This window comes from Scyliorhinus torazame, chromosome 2, assembly GCF_047496885.1.
Source record: "Scyliorhinus torazame isolate Kashiwa2021f chromosome 2, sScyTor2.1, whole genome shotgun sequence".
NCBI classification, from domain to species: Eukaryota; Metazoa; Chordata; class Chondrichthyes; order Carcharhiniformes; family Scyliorhinidae; genus Scyliorhinus; species Scyliorhinus torazame.
The window spans coordinates 316,840,691-316,856,907 of NC_092708.1; the positions used below are offsets into that span (position 1 = coordinate 316,840,691).

The window sequence follows — 16,217 nt, forward strand, 5'->3', positions numbered from 1 at the left end:
CGCAGCCTAGGTTCCTTGCTGCCTGTGCATCAGAATGACGGTGGACAGAGGTGGAGGCGTTAGGTTTGACGGATCATTGGAGGGATCCTAAATAGATTTGACCTTTCCAAGCACCATAGATGCTGTTATTATCTTGCAGTTCATCAATAATCCTGAACTTTATTCCCTTGTGATTATGCCATTGATTTCATGTTGTTATCTTTTTCCCTGACAAGCGTGTGCGATTTTTGAGCACGGAGGCGAGGGTCGCCTGTTTTCCTACTTTGACAAAAATCACACGAGTCGGTAATGTGGCGTGTGGTTTGTACATCGTCCTGCCTTTTTTATGTGCTGTAATTCTTGCATTTACAAGAGGGAATGCATTTTAGACACCCCTCACCTCATTTAGAGAGAACATGAGTAGAGCCACAGCATGGTGGTGAATGGATAGTTGAGGTGGTGGTGGGTGGTACGTTAGGTAAGTCCCCATCTGGATTGAGGAAAAACCCCAGTTAAGCTATCTGTGTTGGGTTTTATTTTTTATTTTTGCTACTTGGGTTTAGAGAATCCGTGCATATCTCCTACAAAAGTCCGGGTAGATCAAGTATCCAAGAGAGGACTTGGTTCCTGGTGATTCTTCTTTGTGGTTGGAATGGCTGGAGTAGGGGAAATACGTGATGGCGCGTGCCTGGGTATGGTTGGTTAATCCTTACTTGATTTATTGGAGTGAGAGTCTGTATGCTGTAGATCTGTTGAATGGTTGGAAAGTAGGCTAGATGGGGTAAGCTGGGCACCCTCCTCCAAGTGGCTTTACATGGTGGCTTCTTGAGTGCCCTCCTCTTTTAAGTCAGGTCTTCCCTGGGGAGGAGGCATTTTTGTCTCTGAGGCGGCTACAATGCTCTGCCCGCTAGTACCTTTTTTGTAAAGGTGGCCTGTGGCTCACATTCTTTGGTTCTTTGGTTAATTCTGGTGTTCCTCTCTTATGCGGGTTTCTTCTCCTTACTTGGGTCGGGAGCATGTTGTTTCAGGTCCTTATTTGGTAGATTGTGTCTCAGGGGAGGTTTCCCTTATTGTATCTGGGGAGGGGGGGTTAGAGAGAAAAATCGGGCCCATCCCAAGATGCCAATCTGATGGGTGTCTTGATGATTCTTCTCCTTGGTGATGGGGTGTTCTCGGTTGAGGACAGTGTGATTCTTCTAGTGTTGGTGGGGCTGGTGCGTTGCCTTGGGTGTGTTTAGAGAAGAGTGAGGCTGGTTGGATGGTGAGCTTTGGTATGTTCTGGGTATCTTTGGTTTACTGACTCCTATGGGCACAAGTGTGCGCGGCTGGGCCAGGTCCTGTACAGTGGTTGGTATCCTTGTTTCCCCCTAATGTATGGGACGTTCCTTCTTTGCAGAGATGTCCTGAGAGGCGAAGTGCGGTTTCGAAGAAGAAACTTTTTCCCTTCTTTGCCTTGCGATGAGGGGTGTGCGCCAGGGTATAATGAGCTCATGACTGTGTCCTGGTCTCTCTTAGCCAGAGAGCCTTTGTTCCTGATATTTTTAATTTTCTTATCCTGTCTCGGTTAGTGTGTTGAGGTGCTGACCACATCTACTCTAATCCAAACTAATTGTGTTAATATTTGCTGGTCCTCTCGGTATAAGTATGTGGAATGATGATCATTCGACACTGTGCCGAAGTGTGGGATTTTGTTGCATCTGGTGGTTATATGTAAAATATCCTTTTGGAACTAGTGCCCTCGCGAATATTTTTTACAACATTTTATTTCTGTTATTGTGGGGTTAAAGAATCCATGACTGGCTCCTGGAAGGTTAAAGACAGGTCTGTTATCCAAGAAGAGGACGTCAGCTGGAATTGAGGGAGATACTGGTGCGTGCCAGAATATGGCGCGAAGATCTTATCCTGAATTCTTGTGGACGTTGCGAGCAATCGCCGCATGGGAAAGTGTGCACTATTTTACCATGTTTGCATGGCCGTATCCCCCTTTCCCTTGTTCTCAGGTGATAACGTATGGAGGCACCAAGCTGAGTTTAGTGATTGCACTGAACCAACTGTATTGTTGTTCTTCTGTCCTCTTCTGTATCTATGTATGTCGAGACATTTTTGTTGTGCTGTACCGATCCTGAGGTTTTGTTGTGTTATTTGTTAAAATGGAAAAAAACTTCAAGAAAAACATATTAGAAAAAGGACAGAGAGGCAGTCATTGCCCGCTGGATAGAGCACTCCGAAGATATCTTCAACAGAGACTCTGTCTTCAAATCAAGTGTCCTCAACTCCATCCCGCAGCATACCACCAGCCACCATCTCAACACAACACCAACCAAGCACAAAGTAGAAAAGGCCATCCGACAGCTGAAGAACAAAAAGTCATCAGGAGCAGCTGGAATCCCCGCCAAAGCACTAAAATATGGCGGAGAAGTATGATTGGTGTGAATACATGACCTCATTTCCCTTATCTGGAAGGAGTGAAACATGCCAGGAGATCACAGAGATGTCGTAATTCTGGCCATTTTCAAGAAAGGTGACAAGTCCAATTGCAGTAACTACAGAGGAATTTCCCTGCTGTAAATCACAGGGATGGTCATCACAAGAGTCCTCCTCCTTGATCACTTTCTCCCTCTGGTTGGAGAACTCCTCCCAGATTTGCAACGTGGATTTCGCATATTAAGGGGCACAATGGACATGATCTTCACCCCACAGCAACTACAAACGAAATGCAGGGAATAGCACCGACCCTTGCTTATGGCCTTTTTTAACCGCACCAAGACCTTCGACACTGACAACCGCAAGGGATTATGGAGCTGTTGCAAAACATTTGTCAGCATCCTTCACCTGCTCCACGATGACATGCAAGTCGTGATCCTGACCAACAGATCCACCACAGACCCAATTCACGTTCAGATTGGGATCAAGCAAGGCTGTGTCATTGCACCAACATTCTTCTCGATCTTCCTTGCTGCAATGCTCCCCATTGCAGTGGAGCTAAACGACAAGAACAAATAGGTATCTGTTCAACCTCCACCACCTGCAGGCCAGATCCAAGTTCATCCCATGACTGAGATTTAAGGGGTTCAATATTATTTCCTCAATATACAAGTGCTGATGGGCAAGACCAAAGAAGAGGCCAATAGCATTTTAGATATTATAAATAGAATACAAGAATAAAGAATTAAAGTTATATAAATTATTAGGCCCCAGCTAGAATGCAGTTTTGGGTCCCCCAGAAAGGGCATTAAAGCTATAGCGTATCCAGCAGATTCTACCAGAATGATGCCTGTTGATGAGTAGAGGCACAAAATACTTAAACTATTTCAAGCAGAGGGCAGTAGAGCGGAGCTGCTGATTGGCTGTTGCGGGGGAAATTTGCATACGTCCGTGTGCTCACCCTAACTTGAAGGTGCACCTGAGCAAGAGACCCTAGCTGTTCAAGTGAAGACAAGCATCCAGCAGAGGGCAGTAGAGCGGAGCTGCTGATGGGCTGTTGCAGGGAAATTTGCATACGTCCGTGTGCTCACCCTAACTTGAAGGTGGTTTGTGGAGGAGCTGTTGTCAAGTGACACTTAACCCAAAACACTTCTTCAGTGTTTCCCTCCCTTCCCCCTCCTCTAACCAAAAAAAACAACCGTTGTAAAGATCAAGGGGAAGGCTCGAGGGCAGGTAGAAATAGAAAGAAATTGAACCATGAAGTCACAGCCTGCAGTTAAGGGATTGGCTGGTGACTGGTAAGTAGTTTTTCTTTTATTTTCCCTCAGGTGTTATCGTGCAGGGTGCAGAGGTTGCTGAGTGAGTGCTTGCTGAGAAGGGGAGTGAATAACAGGTAAGCTCTTTCTTTCTTTTTCTTTATCTAGAGGGGATGGCAGGGAAGGTAGTGCAATGTTCCTCCTGCAGAATGTTTGAGGTGAGGGACGCCGTCAGTGTCCCTGCTGATTTCATCTATGGGAAGTGCACCTATCTCCAGCTCCTCAGAAACCGCATTTGGGAACTGGAGCTGGATGAACTTCGGATCATTCGGGAGGCAGAGGTGGTCATAGATAGAAGCTTCAGGGATGTAGTTACTCCGAAGAATAAAGATAGATGGGTGACGGTGAGAGGGGCTGGGAGGAAGCAGTCAGTATAGGGATCCCCTGTGGTCGTTCCCCTTAGTAACAAGTATACCGCTTTGGATTCTGTTGTGGGGGGGGGGGGGGGAACGTACCAGGGGTAAGCCATGGGGTACAGGTCTCTGGTACAGAGTCAGTCCCTGTTGCTCAGAAGGGAAGGGGGGAGAGGAGTAGAACATTAGTCATTGGAGACTCCATAGTTAGGGGGATAGATAGGAGATTCTGTGGGGACGAGAGAGACTCATGGTTGGTGTGTTGCCTCCCAGGTGCCAGGGTGTGTGATGTCTCGGATCGTGTTTTGGGGATCCTTAAGGAGGAGGGGGTTGTTTCAGATATTTCAGTAAACTCAGGGAAGGTGGTAAAAGAGGGGGAGGGGTGGTATTGTTAGTCAAGGACAGTATTACGGTGGCAGAAAGGACGTTTGATGAGGACTCGTCTGCTGAGGTAGTATGGGCTGAGGTTAGAAACAGGAAAGGAGAGGTCACCATGTTAGGGGTTTTCCATAGGCCTCCGAAAGGTTCCAGAGATGTAGAGGAAAGATGATTCTGGATAGGAGCGAAAGCAACAGGGTAGTTGTTATGGGGGACTTGTTATGTGTGGATGAGCAGAGAGATCTGTCCATGTACATAGATCCCTGAAAGTTGCCACCCAGGTTGAGAGGGTTGTTACGGTGTGTTAGCTTTTATTGGTAAAGGGATTGAGTTTCGGAGTAATGAGGTCATGTTGCAGCTGTACAAAACTCTGGTGCAGCCGCATTTGGAGTATTGCGTGCAATTCTGGTCGCCGCATTATAGGAAGGATGTGGAAGCATTGGAAAGGGTGCAGAGGAGATTTACTAGAATGTTGCCTGGTATGGTGGGAAGATCTTAGGAGGAAAGGCTGAGGGACTTGAGGCTGTTTTCGTTAGAGAGAAGGTGAAGAGGTGACTTAATTGAGGCATACAAGATGATCAGAGGATTGGATAGGGTGGACAGTGAGAGCCTTTTTCCTCGGATGGTAATGTCTAGCACGAGGGGACATAGCTTTAAATTGAGGGGAGATAGATATAAGACAGATGTCAGAGGTAAGTTCTTTACTCAGAGAGTAGTAAGGGCGTGGAATGCCCTGCCTGCAACAGTAGTGGACTCGTCAACATTAAGGGCATTCAAATGGTCATTGGATAGACATATGGACGATAAGGGAATAGTGTAGATGGGCTTTAGAGTGATTTCACAGGTCGGCGCAACATTGAGGGCCGAAGGGCCTGCACTGTGCTGTAATGTTCTATGTTCTAACTGGAGCAGAGAGTAACTGTAAGTGGGCTTAGAGAGTATTTAATACATTTTAAGAGCTTTGATAAACTTAATAAAGAAACTCTATTTCCTCTGGTGGGGGCGGGGGGGTTGGTCAGTGATAAGAGATCACTAATTCAAGGTTGTTATTAGAGAGCGAGCAAAGAGAATAAGCGAAATGTCTTTACCTACAGGGTTGTTGATATATGAACTTTTTGGACGGAGGCAAAGACTCAGACCTTTTATGGTAAAATTGGATAAATATTTCAAACGGGTTATGGGAAGAAAGGGACAGCACGGTGGTGCAATGGTTAGCACTGTTGCCTCAAGGCATCGAGGACCCGAGTTCAATCCTGGACCCGGGTCATTGTCTGTGTGGAGTTTGCACATTCTCCCCTTGTCTGCGTGTATCTCACCCCCACAACCCAAAGATGTGCAGGCTAGGTGGATTGGCCACGTAAAATTGTTCCTTAATTGGAAAAAAATAACTGGGTACTTTAAATTTTAAAAATGGTTATGGGAAGTACAGGGAACAAGAATCTCTACTCGAGCAAAGAAACAATGAGATAAATGGCCTCGTGTATTATGTATATTGAGAATAATACATAATTTTCTTTTTCTCTGTATTAAATTTAAGCTATCATCTATTTTCCAAATCTACTAACCTGTTTGTGCTTCTGAAGTCACTTAAGATTCTTCTTTATCCATATCCACTATTAAGTCATCTACAAATCTTATATCGTATCCCCATTTCTAAGTTCACACAACTTTATATGGGTCTTGCATGCTCCAGCTGCATATAATCATTCACTAAGTAAGATGCAGGATCAGAGTGCAGTGAATTGGCTGACAGCCAAAAAATGACATATGCACAGATAATACAAGTCACGGGAAAATGGGAATCTTCAAAAAAAGGGATAAATATTGACAAAGAAAGACAGACAGAAACAAAGCTGCAAACAACTCTATGAGAAGAGTGCAAGATCCACTCAATGGGGAACAAAGAAAAATAGTGACAAGAGGAAACAGTCAAAAGACTGTTATATGAGAGACAATTTTTTTTGTCCATGAACAACATCAGAGATCGATGACTATAACAAATTCAAAAAATGCATTTGCTGGGAGTTGGTGGCTGGGTTATGAGAGGATGCCTTACCTTAGAATTTACTGTACAGAAGGAGGCCATTCGGCCCATCGAGTCTGCACCAGCTCTTGGAAAGAGCACCCTACCCAAGGTCAACACCTCCACCCTATCCCCATAACCCAGTAACCCCACCCAACACTAAGGGCAATTTAGGCCACCAAGGGCAATTTATCATGGCCATCTAACTGCAAATCTTTGGACTGTGGGAGGAAACCGGAGCACCCGGAGGAAACCCACGCACACACAGGGAGGATATGCAGACTCCGCACAGACAGTGACCCAAGCCGGAATCGAACCTGGGACCCTGGAGCTGTGAAACAATTGTGCTACCCACAATGCGACCGTGCTGCCTTGAGGCTAGTCAATGTGTCCTCGTTGTGTGCCAGGTTTAGCCTTATACAATCTAAGGTGGTCCACAGGGCACATATGACTGTGGCCCAGATGAGCAGGTTTTTTGAAGGGGTGGAGGATAGGTGTGGGCGGTGTACGGGTGGGCCTGTGAATCATGTCCATATGTTTTGGGCATGTCCAAAGCTTGGGAGATTCTGGCAGGGGTTTGCCAACGTCATGGCGGAGGTACTGAAAGTAATGGTGGTTCTGAGTCCAGAGGTGGCGATTTTTGGTGTGTTAGAAGATCCGGCCGATGCCTTGGCCTCCCTGGTAGCCCGGAGACAGATTTTGCTAGCATGGAGGGACTCGGAACCACCAAAGTCGGGGGGGTGGGTTAATGACATGGCTGGGTTTCTCCGGCTTTAAAAAGATAAAGTTCGCCCTGAGGAGTTTGATGCTAGGGTTTGCTTGGAGGTGGTAACCGTCAATCGACTTCTTTGGGAAACATTAAGCTGTCAGCAGTGTGTGTGTGAGGTGGGGGGGGTTTGTTGTTTGGGTGTCATTTATGTAAGCCATGTTGGCTGGGTTTTGTTTTTCTTGGTGTGTGGTTGCTTATTCTGTTAAAATTTATGGTATAAATGCCTCAATGAAATTTTTTTTTAAAAATGCATTTGCAGTTATACACCATGCGCAGAAGAAGGTTTCTCCTACTGTGGTGATGACTACAAATATTCCACAGATCCATATTTTCCTCTGAGTACTTCACTTCACGTGCCCACAGACATTTAACAGGTTTGGTAGCAGAGATTGATAATATCAGGGCACCAGTTTGAATTCAGCACCCTCTACAGATGATCCGTGGTGTCTGTGAGCAAGAAAAGCAGCGGGAAGGCTTCTCAACTAGTCAGACTGAAATATTTAACTTCACACAGACAACAAATCAGGAAGCACCAATTTACATTTAAATCACTGAACAGAAAATGAAATAAAGATTGGAACTTGCACATGAGATTAAGGCAAAGACATAAAAGAGCAAAACATGAAAGCTGTTTTAAAAAAATCCAATTTAATATTCTTAAAAATCTGTAATTTTTAATTTTCTTCTGAGAGAACAAGACTCCATTCTTTCAAATTATTTTTTCAGGTCCAGAGAGGTCATTCAGGACTAATTATCACCTAATATGTAATTTCATTAAAAACTCAGTTACGTCTGACTCAACAAGCTATCATCTATTTTCCTCAACTTTTATAGCTGTTTTGAACAGGAAAAACGATGAGTGATCTGTGTGTAGAGTCCATTGAAGAACACTGCAATGGAGCAGGCGATGAAAAAACAGGATTTTCAAACGGATAGCGATTGACAGATTTCAGCATTTAACTATGTATGTGCATGCACCAGAAGTTCTGCCAGTTTTACCCAGTAATAAGGGCAAATGCTAACACTATCAGCAATATTAGTGCAACAAAGTCTGGGCTATCAAGTTGATGCTTTAATAATATTGCACATTGCTGAAAAAAGAGACTTGCCGTCAAAGCTTTTCATCTTGCACTCATCATGGCAGATACGCAAGAATATCAAATCTCAAAGAGCACAGCAATTTACACTGCATGAGAAGGGGGTGCTGAACGGTAATATTCCAACTCTTTAGTATTATGATATTGCATACTTGGCAACTAACCGAGAACAATATCACAGAAGAGCCACCATTCAAATGTCAATAAGTTTCACGAAAGATCTACAACAGTGCATGGAAAAAGTGGATATTGCAAACTCATAGGTGCAATGACCATTATCTTAATCCAATCCTTTTCCATGTAAAATTGGCAGCCATGGTAGCACACTTGCCTCTGTATCAATAGGTGCAATTGTTCAAGATCCACTCCAAAGACTTGAACACAAACATCTGGGCTGATATTCCTATTCAGTGCTGACAGCATGTGGCCCTATCAGATGTGCAACCTTTCGGGTGATGAATTAAACCGAGGCCCCACCTCTCAGGAGGTCTCTCAGGATTACAGATTGTTGCATTATTTCAAAGAACAGGAAAGTTATCCCTGCTATCCTGCTCAATATATATCCCTCAGATCGACACTAATAAAGACGACAGATTATTTGGTCATGATCACATTGCTGTTTGTGGGAACTTGTGTGAAAATTGTCTGCCGTGTTTAGAACAGTGACTACACTTCCAAAGTACTTCATCGGTTGAAGAATGTTTTGGAACATCCTGATGTAATGAAAGGCTTTCACTAAAAGAAGACGGACTTCAACAAAGAGTTAAATCTGATTTCTGTAAACCAATAGCAAGGATATAGGTACAGGGTCTCAAAGCCGACAACCTCAGGACCAAGGCCATGCCGGGTTTCAGATTTTGCCATATTTCCGGTCGGGCAGTTCATGTCAAACTGGTTAAGGTATGCTCGCAGCATAGGAATAGATTGGTGTGCATGCGGTGAAGGAGGTACCTAGTCAGTTACCACACCGAACATGTGCAATGCCCAGGAGAATTGCCCAGCTAGGTTTTTCTTTCACTTAATATAATTAAAATTGATGTTTGGCACTTTCTAAAAATGTTTCGTTTTCAGACAACTCTGGTTCTTGAAGTCAACTGTCCACTGCTAGATTGAGTCATAGATGTTCACAGCATGGTAACAGGCCCAGCTGGTCCATGCCGCCCAGTTTCCATCACTAAGCTAATCCCACTTGCCTGCATTTGGCCCATATCTCTCTATGCCCACCCTGCCCATGTAACTGTCTAATTGCTTTTTAAAGGACAAAATTGTACCCACCTCTACCACTGCCTCTGGCAGCCCATTCCAGATGCTCACCACCCTCTGTGAAGAAATGTTCCCTCTGGTCTCTTTTGTATCTCTCTCCTCTCACCTTAAATCTATGCCCTCTAGTTCTAGACCCCTCTATTTTTGGAAAAAGATGTCGACTATCTACCTTATCGATGCTCCTCATTATTTTATAGACCTCTATAAGATCACCCCTAAGCCTCCTACGCTCCAGGGAAAATAGTTCCAGCCTATCCAGCCTCTCCTTATAACTCAAACCATCAAATCCTGGTAGCATCCTTGTAAATCTCTTCTGCACTCTTTCCAGTTTAACAATATCCTTCCTATAATAGGGTGACCAGAACTGAACACAGTATTCCATGTGTGGTCTTACCAAAATCTTGTACAACGTCAACAAGACGTCCCAAATCCTGTATTCAATAATCATACCAATAAAACCTAGCATGCTGAATGCCTTCTTCACCACCCTGTCCACCTGCAGCTCCACCTTCAAGGAGCTATGAACCTGTACTCCAAGATCTCTTTGTTCTGTAATTCTCCCCACCTCCCTACCATTAACTGAGTAAGTCCTGCCCTGATTTGATCTACCAAAATTCATCACCCCACATTTATCCAAATTAAACTCCATCTGCCATTCATTTGCCCACTGGCCCAACTGGTCAAGATCCTGTTGCAATCTTATATAACCTTCTTCACTATCCACTATGCCACCAATCTTGGTGTCACCTGCAAACTTACTAACCATGCCTCCTATATTCTCATCCAAATCATTTATATGTATCACAAATAACAGTGGACCCAGCACTGATCCCTGAGGCACACCGCTGGTCACAGGCCTCCAGTTTGAAAAATAACCCTCCACAACCACCAAGCCAATTTTGCATCCAATTGGCTACCTCACCCTGGATTCCATGAGATTTAACCTTTTGCAACAATCTACCATGCGGTACCTTGTCAAAAGCCTTGCTAAAGTCCATAGAGACAACGTTGACTGCACTGCCCTCATCTACCTTCTTGGTTATCCCGTTAAAAAATCAAATTCGTGAGACATGACTTTCCCCTTACAAAGTCATGTTGACTTTCCCTAATCAGCTCTTGCCTGTCTAAATGCCTGTAGATCCTGTCGCTCAGAATACCTTTTAACAACTTACCCACTATAGAAGTAAGACTCACCGGTCGGTAGTTCCCGGGCTTGTCCCTCCAGCCCTTCTTAAACAAGGGCACAACATTTGCTACCCTCTAATCTTCAGGCACAGCTCCTGTGGCTGTCGATGATTTAAATATCTCAGCCAGGGGGCCGGCAATTTCCTCCCCAGCCTCACACAACGTCCTGGGATACATTTCATCAGGTACCGGGGATTTGTCTATCTTGATGCGCTTTAATACCTCAAGCACCTTCCTCTCTGTAATATGTACACTCCTCAAGACATCACTTTTTATTTCCCTAACATTTGTGCCTTTCTCAACAGTAAATACTGACAAGAAATATTCATTTAGGACCTCTCCCATCCCTTGTGGATCCGCACATAGATGATCCTGTTTAACCTTAAGAGGCCCTACCCTCTCACTAGTCACTCTTTTGTCCTTTATGTATCTGTAAAAGCTCTTTGGATTTTCCTTTGCCTTATCTGCGAAGACAATCTCATGTCCCCTTTTTGCCCTCCTGATTTCTCTCTTAATTCTACCCTAAACTCTTCAAGGGATCTACTTGATCCTAGCTGCCTATGCACGTCATATGCCTCCTTCTTCCTTTTGACCATGGCCTCAATATCCGAGTCATCCAGGGTTCCCTACTTCTACCAGCCTTACCCTTCACTCTAAGAGGAATGTGTTCACACAAGCATAATTTACCTTTCGCCCATTAAAATAACTTTATATTTTCTTCTTAAAATGCAAGTAGAGTTCACATTGCTGAGCATAGTTGAAGATGAAATCATGTGCTTATTTTTGCTTCCCTCCCATCCAGAAACAGTATCACAAGGAATTAAAATTGGCACCCAGAACTTACCGCTTGACAATAGCTTTCACTGCTTCTTTCTGTCCTCTGGTATACTGGGAAATCAAAATATCATTTCCTACAAAATTGAAAATTCAAATTACAGTTTATGCAAAGCATACAAGCATAATTAATCCTAAACAGTCGTAGCTAACTTCATACAAATCATCTCTTACTTCCAGGATTGTGCCCACTGATCTTAATTTTTGAGAAGTGGAAATGTCCCTCCCTCCACCTACCTGTGCGAAGGAAGGTGCAGAGGAAAACTTTTCTCTCAAGATATTTTTGTTGCCTCCATTCTTTAAGTTACTGCCTGCCACCTCAAAGCCTACCATTCCCAAACAATACAATGAGATAACCTACAAGAAGAACTCTGCAATCACACAGTTGGAAGTTCACAAGAGTAACTTCATATTCTAATTTGTTTCATTCAGTATAGTTTCATTGTAATTTTACAGCAATTTTGTCTTTGCCTCCTACTGGGGCATCCAGGTGAAATTAGGAAAAACTTCTCTGTCCAAGGGCACATCCAACCCACAGCACCACGACTCCGACCATGAGTAGGATGAGGGGACAAGTCCTAAAACCACTCCAGCCTGAATGAGGATCAGACCCCATGCTGTTCGCACCAATCTGATCCACACTGGCTGTCTGTCCAGCTGAGCCAACCAATTTCCTACCCCAACCTCACCCCAACCCAAGGAAAAATTAGGAAATAACATCTGGATCTACATGTGTGACCTGGACTGCCCCAGAACATCTGATTTTCTGTGAGGGGTGACGGAGGGGTACCTGAGAAGATGGATTGGTGGGCTGCCCAGAGGTCCCCATGCAAGGACTGCACAGCAATTGCTCAGGAGGTTTGAACTGCCAATGGACAATGACGCTGCCCTGAGAACCATCCGATACTCGGATTTAAATTGGAGACTTTGGATGGTTCTAACTTCATTAGCAGAATAGTTACCCAGGAAAGGGATTAGGAGGGACAGGGATACTGGTGAGAGCAAGCAACTTTGCTGCTGCGAGGACAGGCAGGTTAGTTAAGCAAGCAATTAAGGGATAAAGATACATGTCAGGTAAATGTAATGAAGATACAGATGAGCCATAATGTAGCTGAATGGCAAGAACAGGCTCAAGGGTTTGAATAGTCTCCTGTAGTTCCTATGATTCTAATTTTAAAATTAATCAAATGTTTCTAAACAAGCACTATATTTATCACACAAAATTATTATTTTTTTTTTAATTTAGAGTACCCAATTATTTTGTTTCCAATTAAGGGGCAATTTGGCATGGTCAGTCCACCTAACCTGTGAGACCCACGCAGACATGGGGAGAACGTGCAAACTCCACACAGCCAGTGGCCCGGGATCAAACCCGTGTCCTCAGCGCCGCAGGCAGCAGTGCTAACCACTGCGCCACCATGCCGCCGAGCTGCACAAATTTCACCCAAAAATCACCAATTAAGGTTTATCACCTGCCCTTGATATTGCATTTCCAGTGAATTGATCATGCACCAGTATTTGCAGCAATCACAACTAAACACTCAGCCTGTGCCATACTGCTATGTTGACTGAAAGAGGACACAAGCAGTGAGTTTTAAACTGAAATACTGTCAGTCATGTGACTATTCCACATATTTACATTCTCAGAACATGCCACTAAACTCATATGAATGTGGGCACTCTTGGTCATACCTTCGTGTCTGCTGCCATCTGCTGGTGCTGTTGGAAGGTGTCCTGCGGCTGTTTGTGCATGATTTGAACTTGGACACTGGTTTGATGAATACAAAAACAATCAGTAAATTTCCTTGAAAAATTTGATAGACTTGCATTCATCCTACAAAATTGAAATCAAGAAAGATTTTCAAAACAAATTGCTTTCTTGCTCTTCCTCATTCTTTGAGAAGGTTTATTTCTAAAGTCACAATGGCTTTTGGTCGACTTAATGTTTTTAAGTTTGCGATTAAAATCCAATACTTTTTTCTTTAACTGGGGAGCCTAGTTTTTCCATAACAATGTATCGATGATATCACAAAGCAAGTGCAAAATAGTCTGCAGGAGAGATATGGAACTGCCAAAAGTCATGGTACATGCTGGAAGCAGCAACTCATGAAGGAAAAGAAATGAAAATGAAAGGAAAATCGCTTATTGTCACAAGTAGGCTTCAAATGAAGTTACTGTGAAAAGCCCCTAAAAGAGTGAAGGTCCTGCAGTCAAACTTTCAAGTGTTAGGGAGGAAATTAAACAACAGGTCCTTAAAAGGTGACAATCTCAGCATTACTCCCAGTGTCACAAGCTACTGAGGAGAGGTGTAATAAAATAAGTGAAGCTAATGTGTGGATGGACAAGGGAGGGTTGAAAGGGCACTTGGGCAACACGGTTTGTGGGCAAATAATTGGGTACTTGGGCAACATGGTAGCACAAATGATTAGCACTGTGGCTTCACAGCGCCTGGGTCCCAGGTTCGATTCCCTGCTGGGTCACTGTCTGTGCGGAGTCTGCACGTTCTCCCAGTGTCTGCGCGGGTTTCCTCCGGGTGCTCCGGTTTCCTCCCACAGTCCAAAGATGTGCAGGTTAGGTGGATTGGCCATGATAAATAGCCCTTAGTGACCAAAAAAGGTTACGAGGGGTTATTGGATTACGGGGATAGGGTGGAAGTGAGGGCTGAAATGGGTCGGTGCAGACTCAATGGGCCAAATGGCCTGATTCTGCACTGTATGTTCGATGAAAGTCCTGAGGTACTGAGACTACATCTAGTGCTGGAGGGTTATGTACATGATGTATGAGTCATATCTCAACCAATTTCAATGTGCCACGGTTAACTTATGCTGTGGACGAGGCAGGGCAAAATTAATTTGGCAGTACAGAGCACTGGGAGAGACAAATAACATGAGAATACTATAATTGTGGAATAGAGAAACATAGAGGGCATCAGGCAAAGGAAGAATGCAAGGCAGACCAAGATGGATATGGAGTACAAGTATGTAATAAATGCATAGAGCATGGTCAATAAGGTGGCAGGCTGTTGGCACAAATTGCCTCATGGGATTATGACATACAGTAAAGGGCAGAACGTGGCGCAGTGGTTAGCACTGCTGCCTCAGGGCGACGAGGATACGGGTTCGATCTCGGCCCCGGGTCACCGTCCGTGTGAAGGTTGCACATTCTCCCCGTGTCTGCGTCGGTCTCACCCACAACCCAAAGGATATGCAGGTTAGGCGGATTGGCCACATTAAATTGCCCCTTAATTGGAACAAATAATTGGATACTCTAATTTTTTTTAACAATTACATAGAGAAAAGTCCGGACATTCGCAGGGGTCACCTTCCCACAAAACTTCGGCGAAATCACGAATAATGAACATATTTCTCAAATATATATATTCCAGTAAATTGTGGTGCAGTATGTGTGTACGACAGATGGGGGAGCCTCTGAGCAATACAAATTGTTTGGGCAGCACTTCAACCAGAATAATAATCAGTTAACCAAAAAAAAGACCGCGATTGTCACTTTTTTTTTTAAAGCACAGGCAAGATGATGAGCAGCTGTGTTGCCTCTGCATCGGGAAGCTTACTCCCACCTGGATCAACAAACAGCAAGGGCCTGGGGAAAGATAGGGAGCAAAAACATCAATGAACAAACATTGCTCCTGGAATAGGCGATGCAGAGTGCAAAGAGATGCAAAGTGCAGAGTGTGGGTAAGTGAAAACGAGAACAAGGAAGTGAGGAAAGGCTTAACCTAGCTGCGGTGGCAATAACAGAGTCATGGCTAAAATAAAGGAAAGGAAAGGTTGGGAAGTTAATAATTCTGGTTACAGGATAGTCAGGAAAGAGGGAGGGATGACAGTATTGAAAAGTGATGTCCATGAAATTTCAAAGACAGAATTCATTTGGTCGGAATTAAGGAGCAATAGCAGAGGTACTAAGGCATTGGGTGAATACTATACGTCAGCAAATAACAGGAAGGATATGGAAGAGTAAATTTTGAGGAAAATTGCTGAAAGTTGCAAGAACTATAGGTTAAGGAAAATGGGAAGTCAATTATCCTAACGTAAGTTGGTAAAATGACAGAGTTAAGGACAAAGGGGAGGAATTCCTGAAATATGTACAAGATAACTTTTTCAATCAGTCGGTTTGCAGCCTAATAAAGAAGGCTGGATCTGGTTCTGGATCCTGAAGTGAGGCAAATAGATCACTGTTTCAGTGGTGAAGCATTTGGGTTACAGTGAGCACAACATTAGGATTTGAGTAGTTATGGAAAAGGACAAATAGAAATCAAATGTAAAAAAACTCAACTAGAATCTGCAGTGTTCTGCACCAAAGAGAAAGAGAGGTTTGGCTCTCCCAATTTTTTTGTTTCATTATTGAGCTGCTAAATCCAGAAGGTTTTGCTGTGGATTAATGACCCCGATTCTATTTGGGACAGAATGGAGGCTCGCTCGTGCACTACCTTTACTCTTCATGCCATAATTACTGCACCACCACTGCCCTTCTCTCCTGCTAGGATTTTCCTCAAATCCAGTGGTGGAATCCTCCCTTAGGTTCGGCAGCACTTTAAACTCTTTTCCCTGTCTTCTTTAGCCCCTATTGGTAAAAATC

General features: G+C 44.0%; 1 protein-coding gene across 3 annotated transcripts in view; it reads right to left on the reverse strand.

The window, feature by feature from the left end:
- The window catches only part of kiaa0586 (KIAA0586 ortholog), a 934,633-nt gene that overhangs the window by 867,150 nt on the left and 51,266 nt on the right, over window positions 1-16,217 (reverse strand). For all 3 annotated transcript variants that reach the window (XM_072489245.1, XM_072489251.1, XM_072489243.1), the window contains exons 3-4: window positions 13,314-13,389; window positions 11,632-11,698 (exon numbers count right to left, since the gene is read on the reverse strand). In XM_072489245.1, coding sequence (XP_072345346.1) covers window positions 11,632-11,698; window positions 13,314-13,389 — 143 coding nt within the window. The remainder of the gene's footprint in view (window positions 1-11,631; window positions 11,699-13,313; window positions 13,390-16,217) is intronic.